Here is a 27655-nt window from a genome sequence, read left to right on the forward strand (position 1 = left end):
TAGGTATAGTTGTAAGTAAAAAAAAAAAAGGTCAAAGACAAAGCTATTCGGTTTCTTGTGAGTATATACACTTCACTGCCGATGTGGGGGGGCGCCACCTAAAATCTTGCCTAGGGCGCCAGATTGGTTAGGGCCGGGCCTGACTGTGGCCCTTGCAGAAGTGTTGTCCATGTTGTGGGAACCAGAATATTGATAGCAGAAAGAAACAACCCCTTTTGTGTGAGTGGGTGTGTATGAGTGTGAATGGGGGAGGGAGGTTTTTTTTTGGGTTGATGCACTAGTTGAAAGTGTATCGTGTGTTTATTTCTATGTTGATTTAATAAATTAAAAAAAAGCTTTCATTGAGGTAAAACTATCACGAGTTGTATCATCTAACATCTTCGACAAATTATAAACCTTTCTACATTTTCAACTATGAGCGGGGATCAAACGTACAACCTTCTGATTGGTAACTGAGTATTATTGACGCGGAAGTCCAAAAGGGAGATTTGTCAGCACATTGTAATCAGTGCCATGTCATGATGTGGCCAGGAGTCAAATGTTATATGAAGCGTCTTGTCATCCAATCATTTACATTTCACGTCTGCTGCTTTAGGCAAAACGGGGCCCCACACGGATGGCAAAGACCTCCGCACAGCTAAGCTTGATCTCTGTGAACACAACTTGGTATTGCTAACGATGGATTCTGATGCGTCATCTATGTTGCTGCTTCTTGATCTTAGCGCTGCTTTCGATACCGTCGATCATAATATTTTATTAGAGCGTATCAAAACACGTATTGGTATGTCAGACTTAGCTTTGTCGTGGTTTAACTCTTATCTTACTGACAGGATGCAGTGCGTCTCCCATAATAATGTGACCTCGGACTATGTTAAGGTAACGTGCGGAGTTCCTCAGGGTTCGGTTCTTGGCCCTGCACTCTTTAGCATTTACACGCTGCCGCTAGGCGACATCATACGCAAATACGGTGTTAGCTTTCATTGTTATGCTGATGACAGCCAACTCTACATGCCCCTAAAGCTGACCAACATGCCGGATTGTAGTCAGCTGGAGGCGTGTCTTAATGAAATTAAACAATGGATGTCCGCTAACTTCTTGCAACTCAACGCCAAGAAAACGGAAATGCTGATTATCGGTCCTGCTAAACACCGACATTTATTTAAAAATACCACCTTAACATTTGACAACCAAACAATTACACAAGGCGAATCAGTAAAGAATCTGGGTATTATCTTCCACCCAACTCTCTCCTTTGAATCACACATTAAGAGTGTTACTAAAACGGCCTTCTTTCATCTCCGTAATATCGCTAAAATTCGTTCTATTTTATCCACTAGCGACGCTGAGATCATTATTCATGCGTTCGTTACGTCTCGTCTCGACTACTGTAACGTATTATTTTGGGGTCTCCCTATGTCTAGCATTAAAAGACTACAATTGGTACAAAATGCGGCTGCTGGACTTTTGACAAGAACAAGAAAGTTTGATCATATTACGCCTATACTGGCTCACCTGCACTGGCTTCCTGTGCACTTAAGATGTGACTTTAAGGTTTTACTACTTACGTATAAAATACTACACGGTCTAGCTCCGTCCTATCTTGTCGACTGCATTGTACCATATGTCCCGGCAAGAAATCTGCGTTCAAAGAACTCCGGCTTATTAGTGATTCCCAGAGCCCAAAAAAAGTCTGCGGGCTATAGAGCGTTTTCTATTGGGGCTCCAGTACTATGGAATGCCCTCCCGGTAACAATTAGAGATGCTACCTCAGTAGAAGCATTTAAGTCCCATCTTAAAACTCATTTGTATACTCTAGCCTTTAAATAGACCCCCTGTTAGACCAGTTGATCTTCCGTTTCTTTTCTTTTCTCCTCTGCTCCCCTTTTCCTTGAGGGGAGCAGAGGACTGCACTGCTGACCCGTCTCCGCTCGGGATGGTTTCCTGCTGACCCCACTATGGACTGGACTCTTACTATTATGTTGGATCCACTATGGACTGGACTCTCACAATATTATGTTAGACCCACTCGACATCCATTGCTTTCGGTCTCCCCTAGAGGGGGGGGGGGGGGTTACCCACATATGCGGTCCTCTCCAAGGTTTCTCATAGTCATTCACATCGACGTCCCACTGGGGTGAGTTTTTCCTTGCCCTTATGTGGGTTCTGTACCGAGGATGTCGTTGTGGCTTGTGCAGCCCTTTGAGACACTTGTGATTTAGGGCTATATAAATAAACATTGATTGATTGATTGATTGACAGTCCAAACATGTCAGGTAAAGATTCCATCTAAAATACCCCAAATATGGTCCGATTACGAGAACATTTGAAAGAGTATATGAACAACAACAACAACAAACCATTAGGTTTTAGGATATTCAAATGTTTCAGTCAATATTGTAGCCGCCTCCTCCTGCTTTTGTCTTTTCAGAAAGATGGAATGTTTACACGAACACGGTAGTCACGAAAAGATTACAACGTTCGGACCAGTGACGTGCGGTCACTAGAGGCAGGTGAGGCGGGGCCTCACCTGCCATCATGGAAAGAAAAAAATGTAAAAAGAAAAAAAAAAATTAAATTGTTATATGTATCCAGTGATTATACAATAAAGTTATTTTCCATTTAACTTCACCAGTTTTAGATTATTTTTATTCAAAATCGCTGAATTTTCACATTTGCCGTTCAAATACTGAGAAGAGACGGACGGTGCGGTGATCAGCAGCCAGTCGAGGCACGTCACTCTGTGCCTCAACATGGATTGCGGACTCGGCTAACTGCTGGCCTGCTGTGCAGTGAGACCGTATTGCTATATGAATTATATTATACATTTCCATAGTTTAGTTAGCTGAGGTATATAATGTACAGTGTATTTTGTCAACAACTGTATGTGTGTAACGTATTTCTTGTGCTGAGCGATCATAAAACTGCTGCGAAGACGCACTGTGTGAGGCTCGCGTAACCACGCCTCCTGGTGCTTAAGACACGTTCGCGGCAGACTGCACCCGACGGGAGCGCCACACCAACCAAAGCCCACACCCAAACCCTCCACGTGCAAGACCGAATCCACCCAAAAAAAGTCACTTAACAAGAAGCCAAAAAGTGCAAAAACAACATTGCTCGCGCCGGAGGAGCCGTGAACGACTGCAGGGACACTACATTAGGTACACCTGCAGACTGCAGCACGGATTTCATATTTCATTCATTCACAACTCCTCCACACCGAACACCACTGTACCCGCACTTATAAGTAAAGGTAAGACCATAATAAAAATTTTTTTATTAAATGTGCTTTTTTGTGTGCTACAGTTTGTATGTGTAAAGTTAAAGTTAAGTTAAAGCAGGGGCATCACTAGCTTTTAAGGACAGGGGGGGCTTTGCCCCCAGGATGCGAGCGAATGTTACGCACGAGCACAAAACTTCACAAACGGCTAACAAAGACTTAGAAATTATTCATTGTTATTACTATTATTTTTTTTTAATGCACGGGACGAAATGAAATGCTCCCCGGGACGATGGCTTTTAACCATATATTTTCTTTTTCTTTTTATGTACAGGTAAAAGCCAGTAAATTAGAATATTTTGAAAAACTTGATTTATTTCAGTAATTGCATTCAAAAGGTGTAACTTGTACATTATATTTATTCATTGCACACAGACTGATGCATTCAAATGTTTATTTCATTTAATTTTGATGATTTGAAGTGGCAACAAATGAAAATCCAAAATTCCGTGTGTCACAAAATTAGAATATTACTTAAGGCTAATACAAAAAAGGGATTTTTAGAAATGTTGGCCAACTGAAAAGTATGAAAATGAAAAATATGAGCATGTACAATACTCAATACTTGGTTGGAGCTCCTTTTGCCTCAATTACTGCGTTAATGCGGCGTGGCATGGAGTCGATGAGTTTCTGGCACTGCTCAGGTGTTATGAGAGCCCAGGTTGCTCTGATAGTGGCCTTCAACTCTTCTGCGTTTTTGGGTCTGGCATTCTGCATCTTCCTTTTCACAATACCCCACAGATTTTCTATGGGGCTAAGGTCAGGGGAGTTGGCGGGCCAATTTAGAACAGAAATACCATGGTCCGTAAACCAGGCACGGGTAGATTTTGCGCTGTGTGCAGGCGCCAAGTCCTGTTGGAACTTGAAATCTCCATCTCCATAGAGCAGGTCAGCAGCAGGAAGCATGAAGTGCTCTAAAACTTGCTGGTAGACGGCTGCGTTGACCCTGGATCTCAGGAAACAGAGTGGACCGACACCAGCAGATGACATGGCACCCCAAACCATCACTGATGGTGGAAACTTTACACTAGACTTCAGGCAACGTGGATCCTGTGCCTCTCCTGTCTTCCTCCAGACTCTGGGACCTCGATTTCCAAAGGAAATGCAAAATTTGCATGGTTGGGTGATGGTTTGGGGTGCCATGTCATCTGCTGGTGTCGGTCCACTCTGTTTCCTGAGATCCAGGGTCAACGCAGCCGTCTACCAGCAAGTTTTACAGCACTTCATGCTTCCTGCTGCTGACCTGCTCTATGGAGATGGAGATTTCAAGTTCCAACAGGACTTGGCGCCTGCACACAGCGCAAAATCTACCCGTGCCTGGTTTACGGACCATGGTATTTCTGTTCTAAATTGGCCCGCCAACTCCCCTGACCTTAGCCCCATAGAAAATCTGTGGGGTATTGTGAAAAGGAAGATGCAGAATGCCAGACCCAAAAACGCAGAAGAGTTGAAGGCCACTATCAGAGCAACCTGGGCTCTCATAACACCTGAGCAGTGCCAGAAACTCATCGACTCCATGCCACGCCGCATTAACGCAGTAATTGAGGCAAAAGGAGCTCCAACCAAGTATTGAGTATTGTACATGCTCATATTTTTCATTTTCATACTTTTCAGTTGGCCAACATTTCTAAAAATCCCTTTTTTGTATTAGCCTTACACAATATTCTAATTTTGTGACACACGGAATTTTGGATTTTCATTTGTTGCCACTTCAAATCATCAAAATTAAATGAAATAAACATTTGAATGCATCAGTCTGTGTGCAATGAATAAATAGAATGTACAAGTTACACCTTTTGAATGCAATTACTGAAATAAATCAAGTTTTTCAAAATATTCTAATTTACTGGCTTTTACCTGTATTTATTCATTTTACATTTTATATTAAATGTCTTGGTTTTTCCTCCCTCTGAAAATCCTATTAAATGTTTAACAAGCCATCCTATAATAATAAAACAGCTATTAATGTAACAATACAATAAAACAAATATATTTAATGATGTTTTTTTCATTATTTTAACAATAGGCTTATGTATATTACTTTATATAGATTCTACAAGAAACACAAAACTTAAAAAAATAAATGATTTACAATTGCACACACAAGGTTTTGTGCAGCTTCACTCATTGTAAAGGAAGATAATGTGCTTCGTACACCTGCAGGACCGCAAGCAAGGTCGCAGAGAAAATGCGGGCTGGAATTTGAGTGATGTGGGCATTTTCTATATGAACAAGTAGAATGGATTGGATACCGACGCACGAAAGGGGCTCTCTACCTTACGCTACGAAGTGGGGGGAAACGGAGTGAATAATAACAGGTTATATGATTATTTATTTAAACTCATATTTGGGCCACTTTATAATGAATATGTCGGCATTTATTTGTAAAAAAACCCCAAAAAACAAATTATTTAGGGGGGCTTAAGAATATTTTAGGGGGGCTTGAGCCCCCCTAAAATAGGCCTAACAACGCCAATGAGTTAAAGTAGCAATGATTGTCACACACACACTAGGTGTGGTGAAATATGTCCTCTGCATTTGACCCATCCCCTTGATCACCCCCTGGGAGGTGAGGGGAGCAGTGGGCAGCAGCGCCCGGGAATAATTGTTGGTGATTTAACCCCCAATTCCAAGCCTTGATGCTGAGTGGCAAGCAGGGAAGAATGCTGGTATGAGCTTTTAAACATAACCCGTTAACTGCTGCCAATCAAATGGTGAATAAGATACTCTTTAGGGTTCATATGTTTGTAAATCTGACTGTGATGAAGTCAGTGCCTCACCAGTCATCAACCTCACCACACGTCACTGGTTCGGACAATATTTGAATCATTCAAAATGTCATTCTCAATATTATAGTGAGTACTTCCTGTCCACGAGGAGAGCTTTCAAGTAAACGCTGCCTCATTGGCCAAAAACTGTGCTCTCTTAAAACAAGCGAGACTATTGGAGGATGGAACCTCCTTTGTGTGCTCACTTTAGCTCACTCAGTGGGAGGAGGGTTGTGTCACGGCTATAAAACACGGACAAATCTCCAGTGGAATGCATGACAGAGAGAGAGAGAGAGCGGGGCGAGAGAGAGAAATGGGGGTGGGGGAACATAGGGGGAGTGAAATCAGATGAGAGGACAGAAGACCATTTCTGGTCGTGGATTATAGTTCTTCAAGTCGGAACTCTCGATCTCTGTGGATTCCGGTTCTGCTTTTAGTTATCACCAAAGCACGGCGAGAACAAAGTGGAACCATTGAGAGAATCTGTGAATCTACGAGGACGAGAAATGAAGAGCCAAGCCTTTTCCCAGTCAGTAGACCAAGGGTTCTCTCAAAGAAAAACCAGATCTGTTCGTTTAAGGAATGAATTTGTCCGCGTGGGACTTGCCGAATGCCTCTCCACGTATGTTATGATGGTAAGAAATCATCTCAAAGAAGGTTTTTGACTGGGAGTATATGTGCACACATGAATGATTGACAAGGTTACCTTCTTGGTCTAGACTGGACCCCAGGAAGGGTCAGGCAGTGAGCCACGTGGAGAGGGTTGTGACTGTCACATGTTTGTTTGCTGTCACCATCCACCGGAAGATGCTCAAAAGTCAAATGCAAAACACGGACATGATAGCGTGTTACAAAGCTAACAAGCGCTTGCCTTGTTGCCTTTCCATTAAGAACAATAAATTAGTTTTTAGTATAAGTTTGCTGGTTTCAAGAAATGTAATATCATTATGTCAAGATAATGGCACTAGCATTTACTTCATTTAACAATGTTATACTTATTTTAAGCTATTTTTGGGTTCATTGAGGTTAGCTAATTAGGGCCCGCATGGCCCATTGCATAAGGACTCCCTGTGGGAGTCCTTATGCAATGGGACATAAGGACCTATTGAATTTGTAAGGTTTTATTCTTTATTATTATTCTTCCGCACTTTGCAGCTTTGCGCTGTAATTTGACCCCCTTACCATACTTCAAAACTCACCAAATTTAACACACACATCAAGACCTCCAAAAATTGCCTTTTAATAAAAAAACCGAACCCCAAAATTCTAAATTGCGCTCTAGCGCCCCCTAGGAAGAAAACTGCCTCTAACTCCCAGTAGGAATGTCATAGAGACCATCCATCCATCCATCCATTTTCTACCGCTTATTCCCTTTGGGGTCGCGGGGGGCGCTGGAGCCTATCTCAGCTACAATCGGGCGGAAGGCGGGGTACACCCTGGACAAGTCGCCACCTCATCGCAGGGCCAACACAGATAGACAGACAACATTCACACACTAGGGCCAATTTAGTGTTGCCAATCAACCTATCGCCAGGTGCATGTCTTTGGAGGTGGGAGGAAGCCGGAGTACCCGGAGGGAACCCACGCAGTCACGGGGAGAACATGCAAACTCCACACAGAAAGATCCCGACCCCGGGATTGAACCCAAGACTACTCAGGACCTTCGTATTGTGAGGCAGATGCACTAACCCCTCTGCCACCGTGAAACAAAAACCTCTATGTAGGTCTCACTTAGACCTACTTTTCATTAATTAATTTCCTCGGGCAAAAAACTACAGGAAGTTGGCAATTCCCCCTTCAAGACAAAAAAGTACTAAAAACAGTCACTTTTGCCTCTTTGAGCTGTAATTTGACCCCCTTAACATGCTTCAAAACTCACCAAACTGAACACACACATCAGGACTGGCTAAAATTGTGATCTAATGAAAAAACCTAACCCCAAATCTAAAAATTGTGCTCTACCGCAATTTTTAAATAAAATGCAGAAAAAACTGCTCCTCGGAAGAAAAAAATGACAAAACTGCCTGTAACTCCCACTGGGAAAGTCGGAGAGACATGAAACAAAAACCTCTTCGTAGGTCTCACTTAGACCTACATTTCATAAATTGACACCCCCCAGCAAAGAAGGTTTTTGACTGGGATTATATGTGCACACGTGAATGATTGACAAGGTTACCTTCTTGGTCTAGACTGGACCCCAGGAAGGGTCAGGCAGTGAGCCACGTGGAGAGGGTTGTGACTGTCACATGTTTGTTTGCTGTCACCATCCACCGGAAGATGCTCAAAAGTCAAATGCAAAACACGGACATGATAGCGTGTTACAAAGCTAACCCTGTTTGGCATGAAGAACTTTTGACCCATTTCCTGTTCCCCTCATGAATAGCGCAGTGTCAGCTTTTCCCTCTGTTTTCATAGTCTGTTAGTCCTGAGTCGGCTGCAGTTTAAAGTTCAGATGCTCAAAAATGTCCCTGTTTTGGCCATGTGTTGGAATCCTTAACAATTTGGTGACTCATTAAAGAAGAGTTTGGCTGCGTCTTATATTTTTGCTCGTGTGTTAGTAGTCTTGCAGGATATTTTGTCTGTCTTTGATCATTACCCATGTGACCTTGCCAGTGAACTATAGACCCCTTTCCACCAAAGCTTTTAAGTTCCTGGAACTACAGGTTCCTGTGGATCTGTGTGGTTTACCTTTCCAGCGCTTTTCACAGATCAAAGGTGATTGAGTTGAGTTGAGTTTGTGTTTTACCCATGTGACCTTGCCAGTGAACTATAGACCCCTTTCCACCAAAGCTTTTAAGTTCCTGGAACTACAGGTTCCTGTGGACCTGTGTGGGTTGCCTTTCCAGCGCATTTCGCAGTTCAAAGGTGATTGTCATGACTTGGTCTTGGGTGTGTGCTTTTCCGGGATGCAACGGAAAGTTGGCTCGGGCGAGACGGGAATGAAGGTACATGATTTATTTATTATTATCAAAAAAAAGGAATAAACGAAAGCGCGCACAGTGGCGGAGAATAAACTATGAAACCAAAAGACTATAGCAAAAAAGTACAAATGAAAAGCACGCACAGTGGCGGAGAACAAACTATGAAAAACAAAAAGACTATAAACATGGAACAAAAACTTACTTTGACAAGGGACATGAAGCAGGATCTTAGAGGATGAAGAGAGTACATAAGCATAAATGTGGAGAGGTCGTCAGAACGACAAACTGAAAAGAATGAACTTAAATACTATGGACATGATTAGTGAAAGCAGGTGCGTGACTCAAGACGTGAAACAGGTGCGTGACGTGACAGGTGAAAACTAATGGTTGCTATGGTGACAAACAAGAGTGCACAATGAGTCCAAACGTGGAACAGGTGAAACTAATGGGGTAATCATGGAAACAAGACAAGGGAGTGAAAAGACAGAAACTAAACAAAACATGATTACACAGACATGACAGTGATTGAGTTGAGTTGTGTTTGTGTTTATTTGGAACATGCATGCATACAACATGATACATCGCACATGCATGCATACAACATGATACATCACACATGCATGCATACAACATGATACATCACACATGCATGCATACAACATGATACATCACACATGCATGCATACAACATGACACATCACACATGCATGCATACAACATGATACATCACACATGCATGCATACAACATGATACATCACACATGCATGCATACAACATGATACATCACACATGCATGCATACAACATGATGCATCACACATGCATGCATACAACATGATACATCACACATGCATGCATACAACATGATGCATCACACATGCATGCATACAACATGATACATCGCACATGCATGCATACATGATACATCACACATGCATGCATACACCATGATACATCACACATGCATGCATACAACATGATACATCACACATGCATGCATACAACATGATACATCGCACATGCATGCATACAACATGATACATCACACATGCATGCATACAACATGATACATCACACATGCATGCATACAACATGATACATCACACATGCATGCATACAACATGATACATCACACATGCATGCATACAACATGATACATCACACATGCATGCATACAACATGATACATCGCACATGCATGCATACAACATGATACATCACACATGCATGCATACAACATGATACATCACACATGCATGCATACAACATGATACATCACACATGCATGCATACAACATGATACATCACACATGCATGCATACAACATGATGCATCACACATGCATGCATACAACATGATACATCACACATGCATGCATACAACATGATACATCGCACATGCATGCATACAACATGATGCATCACACATGCATGCATACAACATGATACATCACACATGCATGCATACAACATGATACATCGCACATGCATGCATACAACATGATGCATCACACATGCATGCATACAACATGATACATCACACATGCATGCATACAACATGATACATCACACATGCATGCATACAACATGATACATCACACATACATGCATAAAACATGATACATCACACATGCATGCATACAACATGATACATCACACATGCATGCATACAACATGATGCATCACACATGCATGCATACAACATGATGCATCACAATTTCCAGTTTCTCTAATCAACATGTTGGAAAAGGGGTAGGAAGAAGCAGAGCTTATTTAATCCTACCCCTTTATCCTTTGCTAAAACATTTGTTCGCTTCCTGTTCTCAATGTATTCACAATATACTCCATTAGTAATAACATTAAAAATAAATAAATAATAATTAGTGAAGTAAGTTATATTTCATATGGTGAGATAAATAAGATTATCTAGAAAATGAATGGATGGATAAGATAACTTCAGAATGTTTATCATGGTTCTTCTTCTTTGTACTTTGTAAACACTTTAAGTTGGACGAGTTTCTTGAAATGGATTATATTAGTACACAGGTGTCAAACTCAAAGCCCGGGGGCAAGATCTGGCCCGCCACGTTCTTTTCTATGGCTCTATATATATTTTTTTTTACATTTTCACAGAAAAAAATGTTTGTACAACACGAAATTGCATACATTTTAAACGTTAATAGTATCCAATATTGCAACAGATTTTTGTCCAAAATGAAAATAAATACTTAAAAATATCTGCTTGACTTCTGATTACAAAGCAAGTTATCCATCCAATTGTGCACCGTAAAAATGACAATAGGTCACATTTACGGTGGTCTTTACAGCATGTTACTGGAAATTCAAAAGAAAAACACAGTTTTTTTAACGATAAAAGTTATTTCGTTTGAGCTGCCAGTTTTTGTTGTAAACGTGTGGACAATGCTGAAGAAACAAGTCTATGTCAGAAAAGCAACACATTTAGCTGAACTGCACCAATTTTGTGGTCAAGCAGAAGCTTGTGGATGGCTACCGAAATCGCCTTATTGCAGGTAAACTTGCCAAGGGACATGTAAGCAAATATTAACATTGCTGTATGTATACTTTTGACCCTCACATTTCCAGTAGAGCCATAATAAATTCATAAAAGAAGCAAACTTCATGAATATTTTTTTTGTGACCAACAAGTATGTGCTCCAATCACTACATCACAAACAAATAAGAGTTGTAGAAATGATTGTAAAGTGAAGACAGCCATGACATACATACATACACACACATATATGTATATATATATATGTAGATGCGTATACATATATATATATATATATGTATGTGTATATATATATATATACATATATGTATATATATACACATACATATGTATATGTGTATATATATATATACACATATGTATATATATATACACATACATATATATATATACACACATATACATATGTATATACAGGCACGTGCACACATAGGGCCCTATGGGTGCTTGAGCCCCTGCCCTTTTTGCCTTGTCTTAAAAAGTGCCCTCTGCCTGTGTGTGTGTTTTTTTTTTTTCTTTCTTTGAACAACATTAATAAATTCCTGTCAGGGATGTAAAAAAAAAACAGCGGTACAAAAACTCCACGTTTTCTTGTAATACTGGGTTGTTTGAGCCTGCCGCTTCCGCCAGAGAGAGAGGGAGAGGGCGAGTGAGTGAGTAAGTGAGACAGAGAGAGCCAACTGCAGCGCTGAGGAGACGTGACAGTGGAGCAACTTGAACCTGTGAGTTATGGTCTAGTCGCCGTCCACTTATTCAGCATCTAATATGGGTAATATTTCAGAAAAACGCTGTATTATTCTATTATTCAATGTGTCACCTTCTGTTTTTGCCGGACGTCGTAGCACGGCACATCAAATCCGCACAGAGCAGAGCGGATCGTGCGGGACAGGAAGTAGTGTACAAAATACAAAATAAAACACCGGGTTAATTTTCAAAATAAAATGCACTGTGTTTACGGCGGATCACATTTCTCTCACAGTAGAGGTTTAGATATAAAGTTTATTGTGACTTTGCTATTTCTGTGTGGGTTAACAAAATAATAATAATAATAACGATAATAAGAATAAGAATAATGATAATGATGATGATGATGATAATAATAATAATAATAATAATAATAATAATCCATCCATCCATCCATCTTCTTCCGCTTATCCGAGGTCGGGTCGCGGGGGCAGCAGCCTAAGCAGGCAAGCCCAGACTTCCCTCTCCCCAGCCACTTCGTCCAGCTCCTCCCGGGGGATCCCGAGGCGTTCCCAGGCCAGCCGGGAGACATAGTCTTCCCAACGTGTCCTGGGTCTTCCCCGCGGCCTCCTACCGGTCGGACGTGCCCTAAACACCTCCCGAGGGAGGCGATCGGGTGGCATCCTGACCAGATGCCCGAACCACCTCATCTGGCTCCTCTCCATGTGGAGGAGCAGCGGCTTTACTTTGAGCTCCCCCCGGATGACAGAGCTTCTCACCCTATCTCTAAGGGAGAGCCCCGCCACCCGGCGGAGGAAACTCATTTCGGCCGCTTGTACCCGTGATCTTGTCCTTTCGGTCATAACCCAAAGCTCATGACCATAGGTGAGGATGGGAACGTAGATCGACCGGTAAATTGAGAGCTTTGCCTTCCGGCTCAGCTCCTTCTTCACCACAACGGATCGATACAGCGTCCGCATTACTGAAGACGCCGCACCGATCCGCCTGTCGATCTCACCATCCACTCTTCCCTCACTCGTGAACAAGACTCCGAGGTACTTTAACTCCTCCACTTGGGGCAGGGTCTCCTCCCCAACCCGAAGATGGCATTCCACCCTTTTCCGGGCGAGAACCATGGACTCGGGCTTGGAGGTGCTGATTCTCATCCCATTATTATCATTATTATTATTATTATTATTAATAATAATAATAATTTCAGCATTCTGGGGATATAAGATGTAGGTTATCTGTTAGGAATATTACCATCTGTATTTAAACTTGATTCATGTTGATTATGCCTGCAGCACAATGCCAAAAAAAGAAAGGATACAGAAAAGGAAGGAGAAGGAGCGCCAGGAAGCAGCTAAGGGTAGCAGACCTCTTAATGCATGGCTAAAACCAAGTACTAGCACCAGAATTGAAGAAAGACCACAGACCTCAGAAAGTGTCACACCTGAGAGAGAGGCAGAAACCTTAGAAGCAACACCTGAGAGAGAGGAGGTGGAGACTGTAGAAGCAACACCTGAGAGAAAAGAGGCTTTAGATGCAACTCCTGACACAGAGGAAGCCATAGAAATCCCGGTAAATGTTGGGGAGGAAGAATCCACAGGAAGGGAGGCAGATGATACTACTGCAGAGGAAGCCATAGATGAGGGGGAAGTTGAAGGAGCTACAAGTGATGTAGGAGAAGAGGTCTTATCAAATATTGCAGTATAGTATAGTTGTATAGTTAGCTTCCTATTAGCAAATTTAATTTTACATTAATTTCCATATTGTGTAAAGGACCAAAAAAAAATGTCCTGCCCTTTTCTGACTTTGAGCCCCTGCCCCTCTATAATCATGTGCACGTCCCTGCGTATATATATATATATGTGTATATATATATATATATATATATACATGTGTATATATATATATATATATATACACATATATATGTATATATACATACATATATACACACACACACACACACACACACACATATATGTATATATACATATATACACACATATATACACGTATATCATTTGTTTAAAAAAAAATAAAAATGTGTTTCTCTTTTTTATTTAGATTATAATAAAAAAAGTAATTATTTTGGCTGCGACTCATTTTCTAGTCCAGTTGGGTGTCACGCACACACATCTTGGGCAGCGGCTCTCAAGCCAACGACTCACAACGGCTAATCGGTTCTCATCGTTCACTCAAATGAGACGTTTAAAGAAACCGATTTGTTCGTGAACGTCACATCTTGAGAGTAAAAACCCTGCAAGACTGTTCCACTAATCAGCGTTCTTCAGCACACAAATGTTTCTGCAACTTGAAGTTCCTATCATTTTCTTGAGGCAGAAATAAACACCAATTAAGAAACAATAAGTACTGTCATGGAGGCTGAAATGTTGAATACAAAGCTTTAGAAAGGCTCCAACTGTGTTCAACCAATCAGTGTTACTCCTCTAAGGCTCCTTCCTGCAGGACCTCTCCAAAGTACCTCGCGGCAATCAGGGACAAAATTAGTTCCTGGTGGAACTTTATTTACCCAGGTAGTTTTTGGTGAATTGGAATGTTCCCGCGGTGGAAAATGGCCTATTATGTCTTCTCTGTGTCCAGGTTTTTGGCCTTGGTTCTGTGGCCCAGGTTGTGACAGGACAAGGAGCTTTTGGCCATTACATCAGCATAAACTTGGGCTTTGGGCTGGGTGTTGCAATGGGCATCCACGTCGGAGGAAAAGTTTCAGGTATATATATATATGAAAAAAAAGACTTTTAAGAAGTGAATGATCCAAGACTGCTTAAAGGTGTGTTGCATGTGTGCCCTGTCACTCCACTGCAGGAGCTCACATGAACGCAGCGGTGTCCTTCGCCATGTGCGTGTTTGGCCGCCTCGTGTGGAAGATGCTCCCCCTTTATGTCTTTTCACAGCTGGTGGGCTCCTTTTTGGCCGCTGGGACGGTTTATGCCGTGTACTATGGTGAGGATGACGCATGGGTGTCATATAGACTATACACTGCAAACATATTAGATTTTAGGACGAAAAATACTCAAAACTAGTAAAATGATCTGTCCATGCAGCTAGTTAATTTGTTGAGCTTCAAGACCTGAAATGGTTTTCACTTCACCTCACATCATACTTGTCAACCTTGAGACCTCCGAATTCGGGAGATGGGGGGTTATATACAGGTAAAAGCCAGTAAATTAGAATATTTTGAAAAACTTGATTTATTTCAGTAATTGCATTCAAAAGGTGTAACTTGTACATTATATTTATTCATTGCACACAGACTGATGCATTCAAATGTTTATTTCATTTAATTTTGATGATTTGAAGTGGCAACAAATGAAAATCCAAAATTCCGTGTGTCACAAAATTAGAATATTACTTAAGGCTAATACAAAAAAGGGATTTTTAGAAATGTTGGCCAACTGAAAAGTATGAAAATGAAAAATATGAGCATGTACAATACTCAATACTTGGTTGGAGCTCCTTTTGCCTCAATTACTGCGTTAATGCGGCGTGGCATGGAGTCGATGAGTTTCTGGCACTGCTCAGGTGTTATGAGAGCCCAGGTTGCTCTGATAGTGGCCTTCAACTCTTCTGCGTTTTTGGGTCTGGCATTCTGCATCTTCCTTTTCACAATACCCCACAGATTTTCTATGGGGCTAAGGTCAGGGGAGTTGGCGGGCCAATTTAGAACAGAAATACCATGGTCCGTAAACCAGGCACGGGTAGATTTTGCGCTGTGTGCAGGCGCCAAGTCCTGTTGGAACTTGAAATCTCCATCTCCATAGAGCAGGTCAGCAGCAGGAAGCATGAAGTGCTCTAAAACTTGCTGGTAGACGGCTGCGTTGACCCTGGATCTCAGGAAACAGAGTGGACCGACACCAGCAGATGACATGGCACCCCAAACCATCACTGATGGTGGAAACTTTACACTAGACTTCAGGCAACGTGGATCCTGTGCCTCTCCTGTCTTCCTCCAGACTCTGGGACCTCGATTTCCAAAGGAAATGCAAAATTTGCATGGTTGGGTGATGGTTTGGGGTGCCATGTCATCTGCTGGTGTCGGTCCACTCTGTTTCCTGAGATCCAGGGTCAACGCAGCCGTCTACCTGCAAGTTTTAGAGCACTTCATGCTTCCTGCTGCTGACCTGCTCTATGGAGATGGAGATTTCAAGTTCCAACAGGACTTGGCGCCTGCACACAGCGCAAAATCTACCCGTGCCTGGTTTACGGACCATGGTATTTCTGTTCTAAATTGGCCCGCCAACTCCCCTGACCTTAGCCCCATAGAAAATCTGTGGGGTATTGTGAAAAGGAAGATGCAGAATGCCAGACCCAAAAACGCAGAAGAGTTGAAGGCCACTATCAGAGCAACCTGGGCTCTCATAACACCTGAGCAGTGCCAGAAACTCATCGACTCCATGCCACGCCGCATTAACGCAGTAATTGAGGCAAAAGGAGCTCCAACCAAGTATTGAGTATTGTACATGCTCATATTTTTCATTTTCATACTTTTCAGTTGGCCAACATTTCTAAAAATCCCTTTTTTGTATTAGCCTTAAGTAATATTCTAATTTTGTGACACACGGAATTTTGGATTTTCATTTGTTGCCACTTCAAATCATCAAAATTAAATGAAATAAACATTTGAATGCATCAGTCTGTGTGCAATGAATAAATATAATGTACAAGTTACACCTTTTGAATGCAATTACTGAAATAAATCAAGTATTTCAAAATATTCTAATTTACTGGCTTTTACCTGTATATTTTCAAGCACCGTATTTTTTGGAGTGTAAGTCGCACCTGCCAAAAATGCATAATAAAGAAGGAAAAAAACATATAAGTCGCATTTTTTGGGGAAATGTATTTGATAAAAGCCAACAGCAAGAATAGACATTTGAAAGGCAATTTCAAATAAATGAAGAATAGTGAACAACAGGCTGAATAAGTGTACGTTATATGAGGCATAAATAACCAACTGGTATGTTAACGTAACATATTATGGTAAGAGTCATTCAAATAACTATAACATATAGAACATGCTATACAATCTGTCACTCCTAATCGCTAAATCCCATGAAATCTTATACGTCTAGTCTCTTACGTGAATGACATCAATAATATTATTTGATATTTTACGCTAATGTGTTCATCATTTCACACATAGGTCGCTCCTGAGTATAAGTCGCAAACTATGAAAAAAACTGCGATTTATAATCCGAAAAATACGGTATTTCTTATATATATATATATATATATATATTAGGGGTGTAACGGTACACACAATTTTCGGTTCGGTACGTACCTCGGTTTAGAGGTCACGGTTTGGTTCATTTTCGTTACAATAAGAAAAGAACAAAATATAAATTTTTGGGTTATTTATTTACCAAATTCATACCTGCCAACTTTTAAAATCAGAAAAACCTAGTAGCCAGGGTCCAGGGGCCATAGGCCCCGGTAGGTCCAGGACAAAGTCCTGGTCGGGGGTTCAGGCTTCGCCCCCCGACGCAAAATGATTATTAGCATTCAGACAGGTTAAAATGTTGCTAAAACCATCACTTTTCTATCAGTCACAGTGACTTTTCAAAACAAAAATATTACAGCAAAAATCATATGGGTTGATTGACATGTTTATTCTGTAAGCTAACTTCAATAGTTTGAAATTATTTTGACAGTTAATGCCAGTTATCCTGTCAACCTTTCACAAGACTTCAATTTGTTAATTGAAAGTATAAACACTTTTTACAGTAAACAAATGGTAAAACAGTACTAAACAATTCCATTAAAAAAAAAAGTGGTGTCATTATTAACTTTCTGTCCAAGCTTGTATAATCTACTGCCTTGTTCAATTGTAAAAAATATTCTGTGCCTAAAATTCACATTTCTATCACAATTATCATACTGTAAACATGGTAAGCTAACTTCATTAAAATTAATAGTCCTGTCAATAGCATGGAATTACAATTCAAATGTAGTTTTTTTGTAAGCCTTTCAAAAGAATTCAAAATATGAAAAATTAATGAAAATTAATTTAAGCCATCAGACACTTGAAAAGTGGCACATCACATCTCTAATGTAATCATTTGAACTTTTCAACAGAAATAGCACTGCAAAAATATTAAGGACATACTTCTGTATTTTGGTAGTTATGCTGTCAACATTTAACAAGATTTCTTCAACTTGGACTTGTTTTAAATGTTTTATGCCACTTCAAGTTGTCAAAGACGTGCTGTGAAATACAGCCGACAAGATTGCGCACCAAACACGAAGCAAGGCCAAAGCGCTTGCATGGTGCAGGAGAACAAAGGACTTCTTTCATTTAAGGTTTGTGATAAACCATCAAACTCATTCGTTAAAAGGACTCTATAGTAATATAAAGCGAGTTTTTCTGGACATTATCATGCAAGAAAAGTTTATTTTTGGGACCGCGATCACCGCGTAATGATTTTTAAAAGTTGCATTACAAACATTTAACTGTCCCATGTGATCAGCCAGTGCGATTGGAAGTCCATGCTCAATTATTGCCTCCGTAAATAAAACTTTGGCATTTATCACATCCAAAGAATCTGTTTGGGCGACGAAAAACGTTGAAAGTTTTCCACTTGTATCGCTAGCAACGGCATTAGACTTGTGTTTTTTTGTCCCAACGTGGTCTTTTACATCGCTAATTCCTCCGTGTCCGATCGAAAAATCTTGTCTGCACAAGGTGCAATTCGCGTAGTTTTCACCCTTTTTTTTTTTTTTTAATTAATGAAAAACCGTATTTTTTATCACTGCAACCGTAACCCGGAATAGGTTGATGAAAACCGTACGAATTACGGGAAAACCGGAGTAGTTGTCAGGTGTGGGTACGTACCTCGGTTTAGAGGTCACGGTTCGGTTCATTTTCGGTACAGTAAGAAAAGAACAATATATACATTTTTGGGTTATTTATTTACCAAATTTGCAAAATCTTCCACCAAAAATATTTTTCTTAGTGTAATATTTGATGTGAAGTAATGGGAACCTTGGATAGGTCAATAATTCATAATAACATTGATTTTGATTCAATATTATGTTTTGAGCAATGACAGTTTGAAAGAAAAAAAACCCAGCTTTGTTTTATTAGTCAACATTGCAACTTTTTCTAAATTACATTTAACCTTTAAGCTTTTTTATTTCACTTTTGTTATGTTTTTGTTTATTTGAATAGTATTTTTAGAATGTGCCGTGTGTCAGAGTTTGTAGGTGCCGAACCCCAAGATGCAGAGAAGGCGGAAGGCATTGTACGAGAAAACATGATTTAATTAAAACACTAAGGCAAAACAACAAACAAAAGGGTAACAAAAGGCGCGCACAAGGCGGAGAACAAACTTGGCTATGAACTAAAATAGCACAGAGGCTAACTGTGGACAAGAAACCAAAAACACTTACTGTGACACGAAGGAACTAGGACATGAGCAGAGTGAAACAAAAGTAGACAGAGCTACAACGACAAGTATTAAGAACAACGACACGACAGGTAGGAACGACAATGACAATCAATAATCCAGCAGTGACTGGAGGGTAGGGCAGGTATAAATAGCAGCTGGCTGATTGACACCAGGTGTGGCCAGGTGCCAACCCCCCCCCGTACCAAAAAGCCCTTGATGAAAGCGGATACAATTTCACCCTCACCTATGAACCCACGCCAGGAAACCAGCCAAAAAAGAACAGAAAACGAAACGACATCATCTGGTACAACCCCCCATACAGCAAAAACGTCTCAACTAACATTGGACACAAATTCCTCAATCTGATTGACAAACACTTTCCCAAAGACAACACCCTAAGAAAAGTATTCAACAAGAACAACATTAAATTGAGCTACAGCTGCATGAACAATATACGACAAATCATCTCAAACCACAACAAAACAATTGCAAATGAGCCGTCGGCCCCCAGACAGAGCGACTCCAAAACCAACAAAGGCTGTAACTGTCGAAAGAAACCTGATTGCCCTCTCAACGGGGGGTGCTTACAAACATCAGTTGTCTACCAATCTAAGGTAATACGCAAGGACATTAACACATCCGACACATATGTAGGATTAACCGAGGGAGAATTCAAAACCAGATGGAACAACCACAAGGCTTCTTTCAGGAACAAAAACCTGCGAAATACCACAGAACTCAGCAAACACATTTGGGACCTCAAAGACAATAATGTTGAATATTCAATAACATGGCAAATTCTTGCATCCAGCACACCTTACAATAGTGGTAATAAAAGATGCAACCTATGCTTGAAAGAGAAACTGTTTATTATTTACCGTCCAGACCTGTCATCCCTCAACAAGCGCAGCGAAATTGTAACAGCATGCCGCCATAGACGGAAACACCTCCTAGGTAACACATGAGCCAATCACCACGCCCCTACGCCGGCCTGTACCCACCCACTCTGTGCCCTATATAAACCATGGTATGTGAATGCTCCCATTAAAATCTCCTGATGATTGAGGGTACCCCCCCTCATGAAACAGGCCTGTAGAGATGAAATAGTCTTGTGATTTTTTTCCCACACATACATATATATATATTTATATATATATATATAAATAATCCGTTCATGAATGAGTATATCCGTTCGGCCACCGTGTTCAAAGGAGAAGTCTGATCTACAAAATCAAATGTGGAGGCAGTATAGCACTTCCCCTTCGAGCTGTCCTGGATGAACTAAAATTATTTTTTCCAATCATTTTGGAACTTGCAAGCGTACTTCTTCTTCTTACTCGTGGTCGCCATGTCTCTTCTTCGTTCTTCTGCTTCGTCTCTGTTGTTATGTTTTTGGACATTACTACTTGCCGTAGTTTTGAAGCAATGCATGATGGGAATCCGGATATGGATAACGGAGACATAGTCTCTTTTTCAGGTTGTAGAGGACGCTAAAGGCAGTGCCTTTAAGGCACGCCCCCAATATTGTTGTCCGGGTGGAAATCGGGAGAAATTCGGGAGAATGGTTGCCCCGGGAGATATTTGGAAGGGGCACTGAAATTCGGGAGCCTCTCGAAAAAATCTGGAGGGTTGACAAGTATGACCCACATACCAACTTCAATACCATGAATTGATTAACGTGGACTCCGACTTAAACACGTTGAAAAATGTATTGGGGTGTTACCAAATAGTGGTAGTAGTAATATGTACTGTACTGTGTAATCTCCTAATAAAAGTTTCAATCAATCACAGGTGTGCTTTAAGCTCATGGAGAGAATGCCAAGAGTGCGCAAAGCAGTAATCAGAGCAAAGGGGGGTTATTTTGAAGAAACTAGAATATTAAACTTTTTTTTCAGTTATTTCACCTTTTTTTGTTAAGTACATAACTCCACATGGTGACAAACTACAATGTAAATAAAGAAAACGTATTGAATGAGAAGGTGTGTCCAAACGTTTGGCCTGTACTGTATATCGTTATCGCAGGAGGCTGCAATAGACATTTCAGGCCGTATCGCCAACCCCTAGTCTGACTGCATATGGATGTTTATGTTGGTAGAGGCAGCTGTCCACTCCTTCTGAATCTCCCCCACATTTTTGAATGGGTTTTTTTTCACAATCTTGACCAGGGCGCGATGATCCCTATCGCTTGTACACTTTTTCTGACCACAGTTTTTCCTTCCCTTTGCCTCTCCATTAATGTGTTTGGACACAGAGCTCTGAGAACAGCCAGCCTCTTCAGCAATAACCTTTTGTGTCTTTCCCTCCTTGTGCAATGTGTCGATGGTTGCCTTTTGGACAGCTGTCAAATCTGAAGTCTTCCCCATGTTTGTGTAGGCTTCAGAACTGGACTGAGAGACCATTTAAAGCCCTTTGCAGGTGTTTTGAGTTAATCAGCTGATTAGTTTGTGGCACCAGGTGTCTTCAAAATTTAACCCTTACACAATATTCTAATTTTGTGACACACGGAATTTTGGATTTTCATTTGTTGCCACTTCAAATCATCAAAATTAAATGAAATAAACATTTGAATGCATCAGTCTGTGTGCAATGAATACATATAATGTACAAGTTACACCTTTTGAATGCAATTACTGAAATAAATCAAGTTTTTCAAAATATTCTAATTTACTGGCTTTTACCTGTATATACACAGTATATATATATATATATATATATATATATATATATATATATATATATATATATGTATACACAGTATAAAAGAGATAAACTACATTTCGATGACTAAATTAATCGCCAACTATTTTGATAATCGATTTAATCGATTAGTTGTTGCAGCCCTAATATATATATATATATATATATATATATATATATATATATATATATTATATATATATATATAAATTCCAAACCTTGATACTGAGTGCCATATATATATATATATATATATATATATATATATGGCACTCAGTATCAAGGTTTGGAATTGGGGAGCCCACTGCTCCCCTCACCTCCCAGGGGGTGATCAAGGGTGATGGGTCAAATGCAGAGAATAATTTGTCTGACTGCATATGGATGTTTATGTTGGTAGAGGCCATACATGACTACTGTGGGGGAAACCTGACTGTAACTGGTGTCAAGGCCACTGCTGGTATCTTTGCCACCTACCCTGCACCATACCTGTCCTTGTTGGGGGGATTCATTGATCAGGTATCTATAATAACGGATTCATGCTCTGTTGCACTGTACTGTTTCTACAAGTGTTGTGTCCCTTACTGTGCCAGGTCTTTGGCACAGCTATGCTGCTGCTGTGTCTGGTGGCTCTGTCTGACCAGAGGAACAAACCGGCGGCAGCAGGCAACGAGCCTGCCATCGTGGGTCTCCTGGTGCTTCTCATCGGCATTTCTCTGGGCAGCAACAGTGGATACGCGATAAACCCCACCAGAGACATCGGACCGAGGCTCTTCACTGCGATGGCAGGCTGGGGGGCTGACGTGTTTAGGTACTGAAACTACAAAACTCTCACTCCTTACAGATCCTTGACTAGCGTTTTGTCTGCTTTCTATTTCTTTGTCGGCGCAGGTCAGGAAATGGTTGGTGGTGGGTGCCCATTGTTGCCCCGACAATTGGAGGTGTGCTGGGTGCGGGGCTTTATAAAGTCTTGGTGGAACTTCACCACCCTCCAATCTCTGACACATGCACTGGGTTAGAGCGTTTAAAAGAGACTGCATCGATGGAAAAACAAAAGTCTGACTGTGATGTATGTGTATGAGCCCCCCCAAGAAGCTGTTTGCACAGTTGAAACATTCCAAGATTGCTTTGACACGAGGATCGACAAAGAAAGTCTCAAATACGGGTTACACTTGTACTGTGTCATGCAATTTTAAGAGGAATCTGCAATATTGGTTACTCAGTTACAGTAATTAGGAGGTGCTTAGAAATAATACACTAACAATGTATAACAGCAACAATAGCCAAGGTTACTAACCTACTTAAATACAAATCCTTGCCATCCTGTTTATAGATGTTGGCTATGTTCACACTGCTAGGTCGGATGTCCAATCCGGATTTTATTTAGTCAAATCCGATCTTTTTAGTGGCCGTTTATATTACAAAAAATGAAGGCGATTTCTAATGTGAATGCAATCTGAGCCGCATGCAGACATGACGTCGCACACACTGCAGTGTTTATGCAAGGAAACATGGCTTCATTTCTAGTCGCTCTCAGTACTGGCGCATTTGTGGCAATTTTAAGGCTTTTGTGCAACAAAACTCCACAATCATTGTGCGTATAAGATTTAAAAAGGAAGAGGACAAGTATTTTGGCTCGGGCAATTTTACAGGATATTTTGTTTCCATGTCTGCTTGAGGAGCGTGTCTGTGGGCGAGCAGTCAGAGACAGGAGTTCCTAAAACATGTTATTTTCACCTCTTTTCTGCGCCGTTGTCAACTATTCTATTTTGACGAATAATTATGACGCTTATCGCTTTTTGATGAGGTTCAGGTCGGATGAATGCGACCTGGGTGCAGGAGCGTTCACATTGGGGACGCATCGCATATATCCGATTTATGGCCACTTACGAAAGAGGCCTGGGTCGGATATGAAAAATTTGGAATGGCACGGACATTAAAAAATCTGACGTGTCGCATGTGGGCAAAAAAAATCGGAATTGACCTGCAGTGTGAACAAGGCAAGGCAGGGGCCCGCGAGATGTCATGAGTTTAATAAGGAATTTTACACAAAGGGAGACTTAATTTATTTCAATAGTCTGACATTTTTGATGCTGCTATTATGTCGCCATCTAGTGGACATTTACTTATATGACGCAATGCAAACAACCTTCCCTAGTCATGGTCCAATTTTTTTCCAAATAAATAATCCAACCAACACAAAATGTCAACAGGCATGGTCACACTGCCTGCTCACTGAACTTTGTGGATATTATAAAAAACGTCCATGCGCAATAAAAAAAAATTAAATTACACCCATTTAAATCAAGCATGATGGGAAAAATGCAAAACACATTTATCCATGTTTGGCGCATTTTAGCTGATTGATTTCAAAACTTTAAGGAGGTTGTCACGGAAGTAAACAAGGCAGAAAAAAACTTTCACATACTCTTAATATCATATGTATATATATATATATATATATATATATATACTTTAGGTCAGAAAAAACACAGGGGATGATATAGCCTCTGTGTTTCGCAGGTTTCCCTGCGAAACAGGCTTGTAGGGATGGTATAGCCTCTGTGTTTTTGTGACCTAACGTATATTCCGCTCTACCCCGGTATTGAGCACTGTATAACGGATAAACCACAGAAACCTCGACTATATACACACATATATATTAGGGCTGAAACAACTAATCGATTAAAATTGATTATAAAAATATTTGGCAATTAATTTAGTCATCGATTCGTTGGATCTATGCTGTGCACATGCGCAGAAGCTACTTTTTTTATTTTATTTTTTTTATAAACCTTTATTTATAAACTGCAACATTTACAAACAGCTGAGAAACAATAATCAAAATAAGTATGGTGCCAGTATGCTGTTTTTTTTCCAATAAAATACTGGAAAGGATAGAAATAGCGTTTGTCTCTTTCATCCGATTATTAATCGATTAATCGAAGTAACAATCGATAGATTAATCGATTATCAAATTAGTTGTTAGTTGTAGCCCTAATATATACATGTATATACACACAGTATATATATATATATATATTATATATATATATATATATATATAATATATATATATATATATATATATATACATACATACATACGTGTATATATATATATATATATGTATTTATTTATATATATATATATATATATATATATATATATATATATATATATATATATATATATATATATATATATATATATATATATGGCACTCAGTATCAGGGGTTGGAATTGGGGAGCCCACTGCTCCCCTCACCTCCCAGGGGGTGATCAAGGGTGATGGGTCAAATGCAGAGAATAATTTCGCCACACCTAGTGTGTGTGTGACAATCATATATATATATATATATATATATATATTTACTTTTTTTTTAGCCCAATGCGGTGATGAAGTTTGGGCACCTGGCATAAGGGAAGAAATTGAAACCTAAAACAGATGTTTTCCTGAACAGGAAGCTGCAAAGTTTTAATACTGCTGCAAAAGGAGATGGATATTGCAATCAACATACCTCTTACATGGGTTTCAGTAATATATTTGATGTCATATTGAGAAATAGGCACCATACTGCCATAAAGACAGGAGTCTACGGGCAAATACAGTATCTTTCCTAAATGTTGGACCTACTTGGAAAATACTTCAGCCTATTAGTCTGATCAAGCTTGTTCAGTCAAATGCTCGCTTCTAAGTCAATCATCATCATGCATCTGTTCTATGAGAATGTTGTAAGTAATGCTAATTAACAATCAGTAAACTCAGTGTAAACTATTTGTTTATGCAAAATGATTCAACATTTGCCCGACACCTTCACTTTTTAACAGTGAATATTGGCTTGTTCATGCAGTTATCTTCTTCAGTGTTCCAGGTCAATATTATTGTAATGCATTCAGAAATGACATATTTAGAGCGACAGTGTCATCAAACTTTGTAACATAAGTCTAGTGTAGAAAAATGTAATGATGAGTGGACCAAGAGCCTCAGCACTAGTATGTAGTGATTAAACACTGGATTAAAACCAGGACAGTGCCGTAGTGTCCATTCTTATCATCTTTAAAAGCGCCTTTTTTTCATCGCTTTGCTATGCTAGGTTTCCCGCTGCCACCTTGGCTCTTAGTATTGCTCACTTGGCTGGATGGTGCTGATGGCTTCTTTTTTGGGGTGGGCACCTTGGCTTTGGCTTTGAAGGCCTTCAAGGGATCCAGCTTGTTGAGGTGGGAGTCTCCAAAAGAGTCAGGCAAGCTGAGCTCATTTCTGTAGATCAGCGGCTGGTACAGCGATGCCCACTGCTGTGGAGGGAAAGATGGGTGAGTGAGACAACAACAATCCATGGAATTAAGAGAATGGACATTGTTCATGGTAAAACATTGTTATTTTGCCTTGTGTGGTCATACCTGGAATGTTGAACATTGCACTGTGAATGGCAAAGAATAAAAGAAGTGTGTACTTCATGTTTTATGACATTAATAATGTCTTTTTTGGACATGTTGACTTTGACCTTACATGCTTTTTTTTACTCAACTCAAACTCAATGTGTGTTACAAACATGATTGGACAATTTCCCAATTGAATTGAGTATGTCTGTCAAGTTCTAATTCAATTTCATGAATTGGAATTAAGGTTGCAAACTAGGGTTGTAGGGTATACCGGTACTAGTATAGTATCGCGGTACTAATGAATCAAAAACCGTACTATACTCTGTTCGAAAAGTACCGGTTCGCCATATTTTTTTATTTTACAGGCATGACGGTGCGTTGCCGTCACGTCGTGACATTGCTGGTTTTACAAGCAGAGGAGCATGTTCGGCAGCGCACACACACAGAGTACTTACAAGCAGACAGTGTGTAGACAGAAAAGGGAGAATGGACACATTTTGGTGTAAAAAGTAAAGATAAAAGTGACGTTATAACACTGAAACACTTTAAGACATGGCTAACTAGCTAGCAGCTATCATCCATCCGCAGTCGGCAGTGTTTTTGCTACTTCGAAATCACTAATTCCATACCTGCCAACTTTTGAAATCAGAAAAAACTAGTAGCCAGGGTCCAAGGGCCGCAGGCCCCGGTAGGTCCAGGACAAAGTCCTGGTGGAGGGTTCAGGGCTTCACCCCCCGACGCAAAATGATTGATTGCATTCAGACAGGTTAAAATGTTGCTAAAACCATCACTTTTCTATCAGTCACAGTGACTTTTCAAAACAAAAATATTACAGCAAAAATCATGTGGGTTGATTGACATGTTTATTCTGTAAGCTAACTTCAATAGTTTGAAATTATTTTGACAGTTAATGCCAGTTATCCTGTCAACCTTTCACAAGACTTCAATTTGTTCATTGAAAGTATAAACAGTATAAACACTT

The 27655-nt window shown here is 40.2% G+C and overlaps 2 protein-coding genes across 4 annotated transcripts in view; one reads left to right on the forward strand and one right to left on the reverse strand.

Annotated features, from left to right (window-relative positions):
* The first annotated feature begins 6350 nt into the window (after positions 1-6350).
* aqp7 (aquaporin 7) lies at positions 6351-25043 on the forward strand. 2 transcript variants are annotated; one of them, XM_061932754.1, is made up of 6 exons: positions 6351-6680; positions 14792-14918; positions 15014-15151; positions 22691-22809; positions 22884-23101; positions 23182-25043. In XM_061932754.1, exons 1-6 carry the CDS (start codon positions 6552-6554, stop codon positions 23369-23371), a joined length of 921 nt encoding a protein of 306 aa, XP_061788738.1. In that variant the 5' UTR covers positions 6351-6551; the 3' UTR covers positions 23372-25043. The 2 variants fall into 2 exon arrangements, with proteins under 2 accessions (XP_061788738.1, XP_061788739.1); XM_061932755.1 differs by lacking the exon at positions 6351-6680 and adding an exon at positions 8583-8990.
* The window catches only part of tpgs2 (tubulin polyglutamylase complex subunit 2), a 29668-nt gene continuing 16406 nt past the window's right edge, over positions 14394-27655 (reverse strand). The window contains exon 7 of one of the 2 annotated variants that reach the window (XM_061932757.1): positions 14394-15146. In XM_061932757.1, coding sequence (XP_061788741.1) covers positions 15135-15146 — 12 coding nt within the window. In that variant the 3' untranslated portion in view covers positions 14394-15134. Of the gene's footprint in view, positions 15147-25814; positions 26587-27655 lie in introns of those variants that run through there. The other variant, XM_061932756.1, reaches the window with a different exon arrangement.

Source organism: Nerophis lumbriciformis, linkage group LG38, assembly GCF_033978685.3.
Source record: "Nerophis lumbriciformis linkage group LG38, RoL_Nlum_v2.1, whole genome shotgun sequence".
Taxonomy (NCBI): domain Eukaryota; kingdom Metazoa; phylum Chordata; class Actinopteri; order Syngnathiformes; family Syngnathidae; genus Nerophis; species Nerophis lumbriciformis.

What these genes read in the sequence shown, in the direction of transcription:
- aqp7 (XM_061932754.1), top strand. Translation starts at nt 6,552, where the DNA reads ATGAAGAGCCAAGCCTTTTCCCAGTCAGTAGACCAAGGGTTCTCTCAA. An exon ending in CGTCGGAGGAAAAGTTTCAG is followed by an intron (nt 14,919 to 15,013) that starts GTATATATATAT and finishes ACTCCACTGCAG; the next exon opens with GAGCTCACATGAACGCAGCG. An exon ending in GGTTTATGCCGTGTACTATG is followed by an intron (nt 15,152 to 22,690) that starts GTGAGGATGACG and finishes TTATGTTGGTAG; the next exon opens with AGGCCATACATGACTACTGT.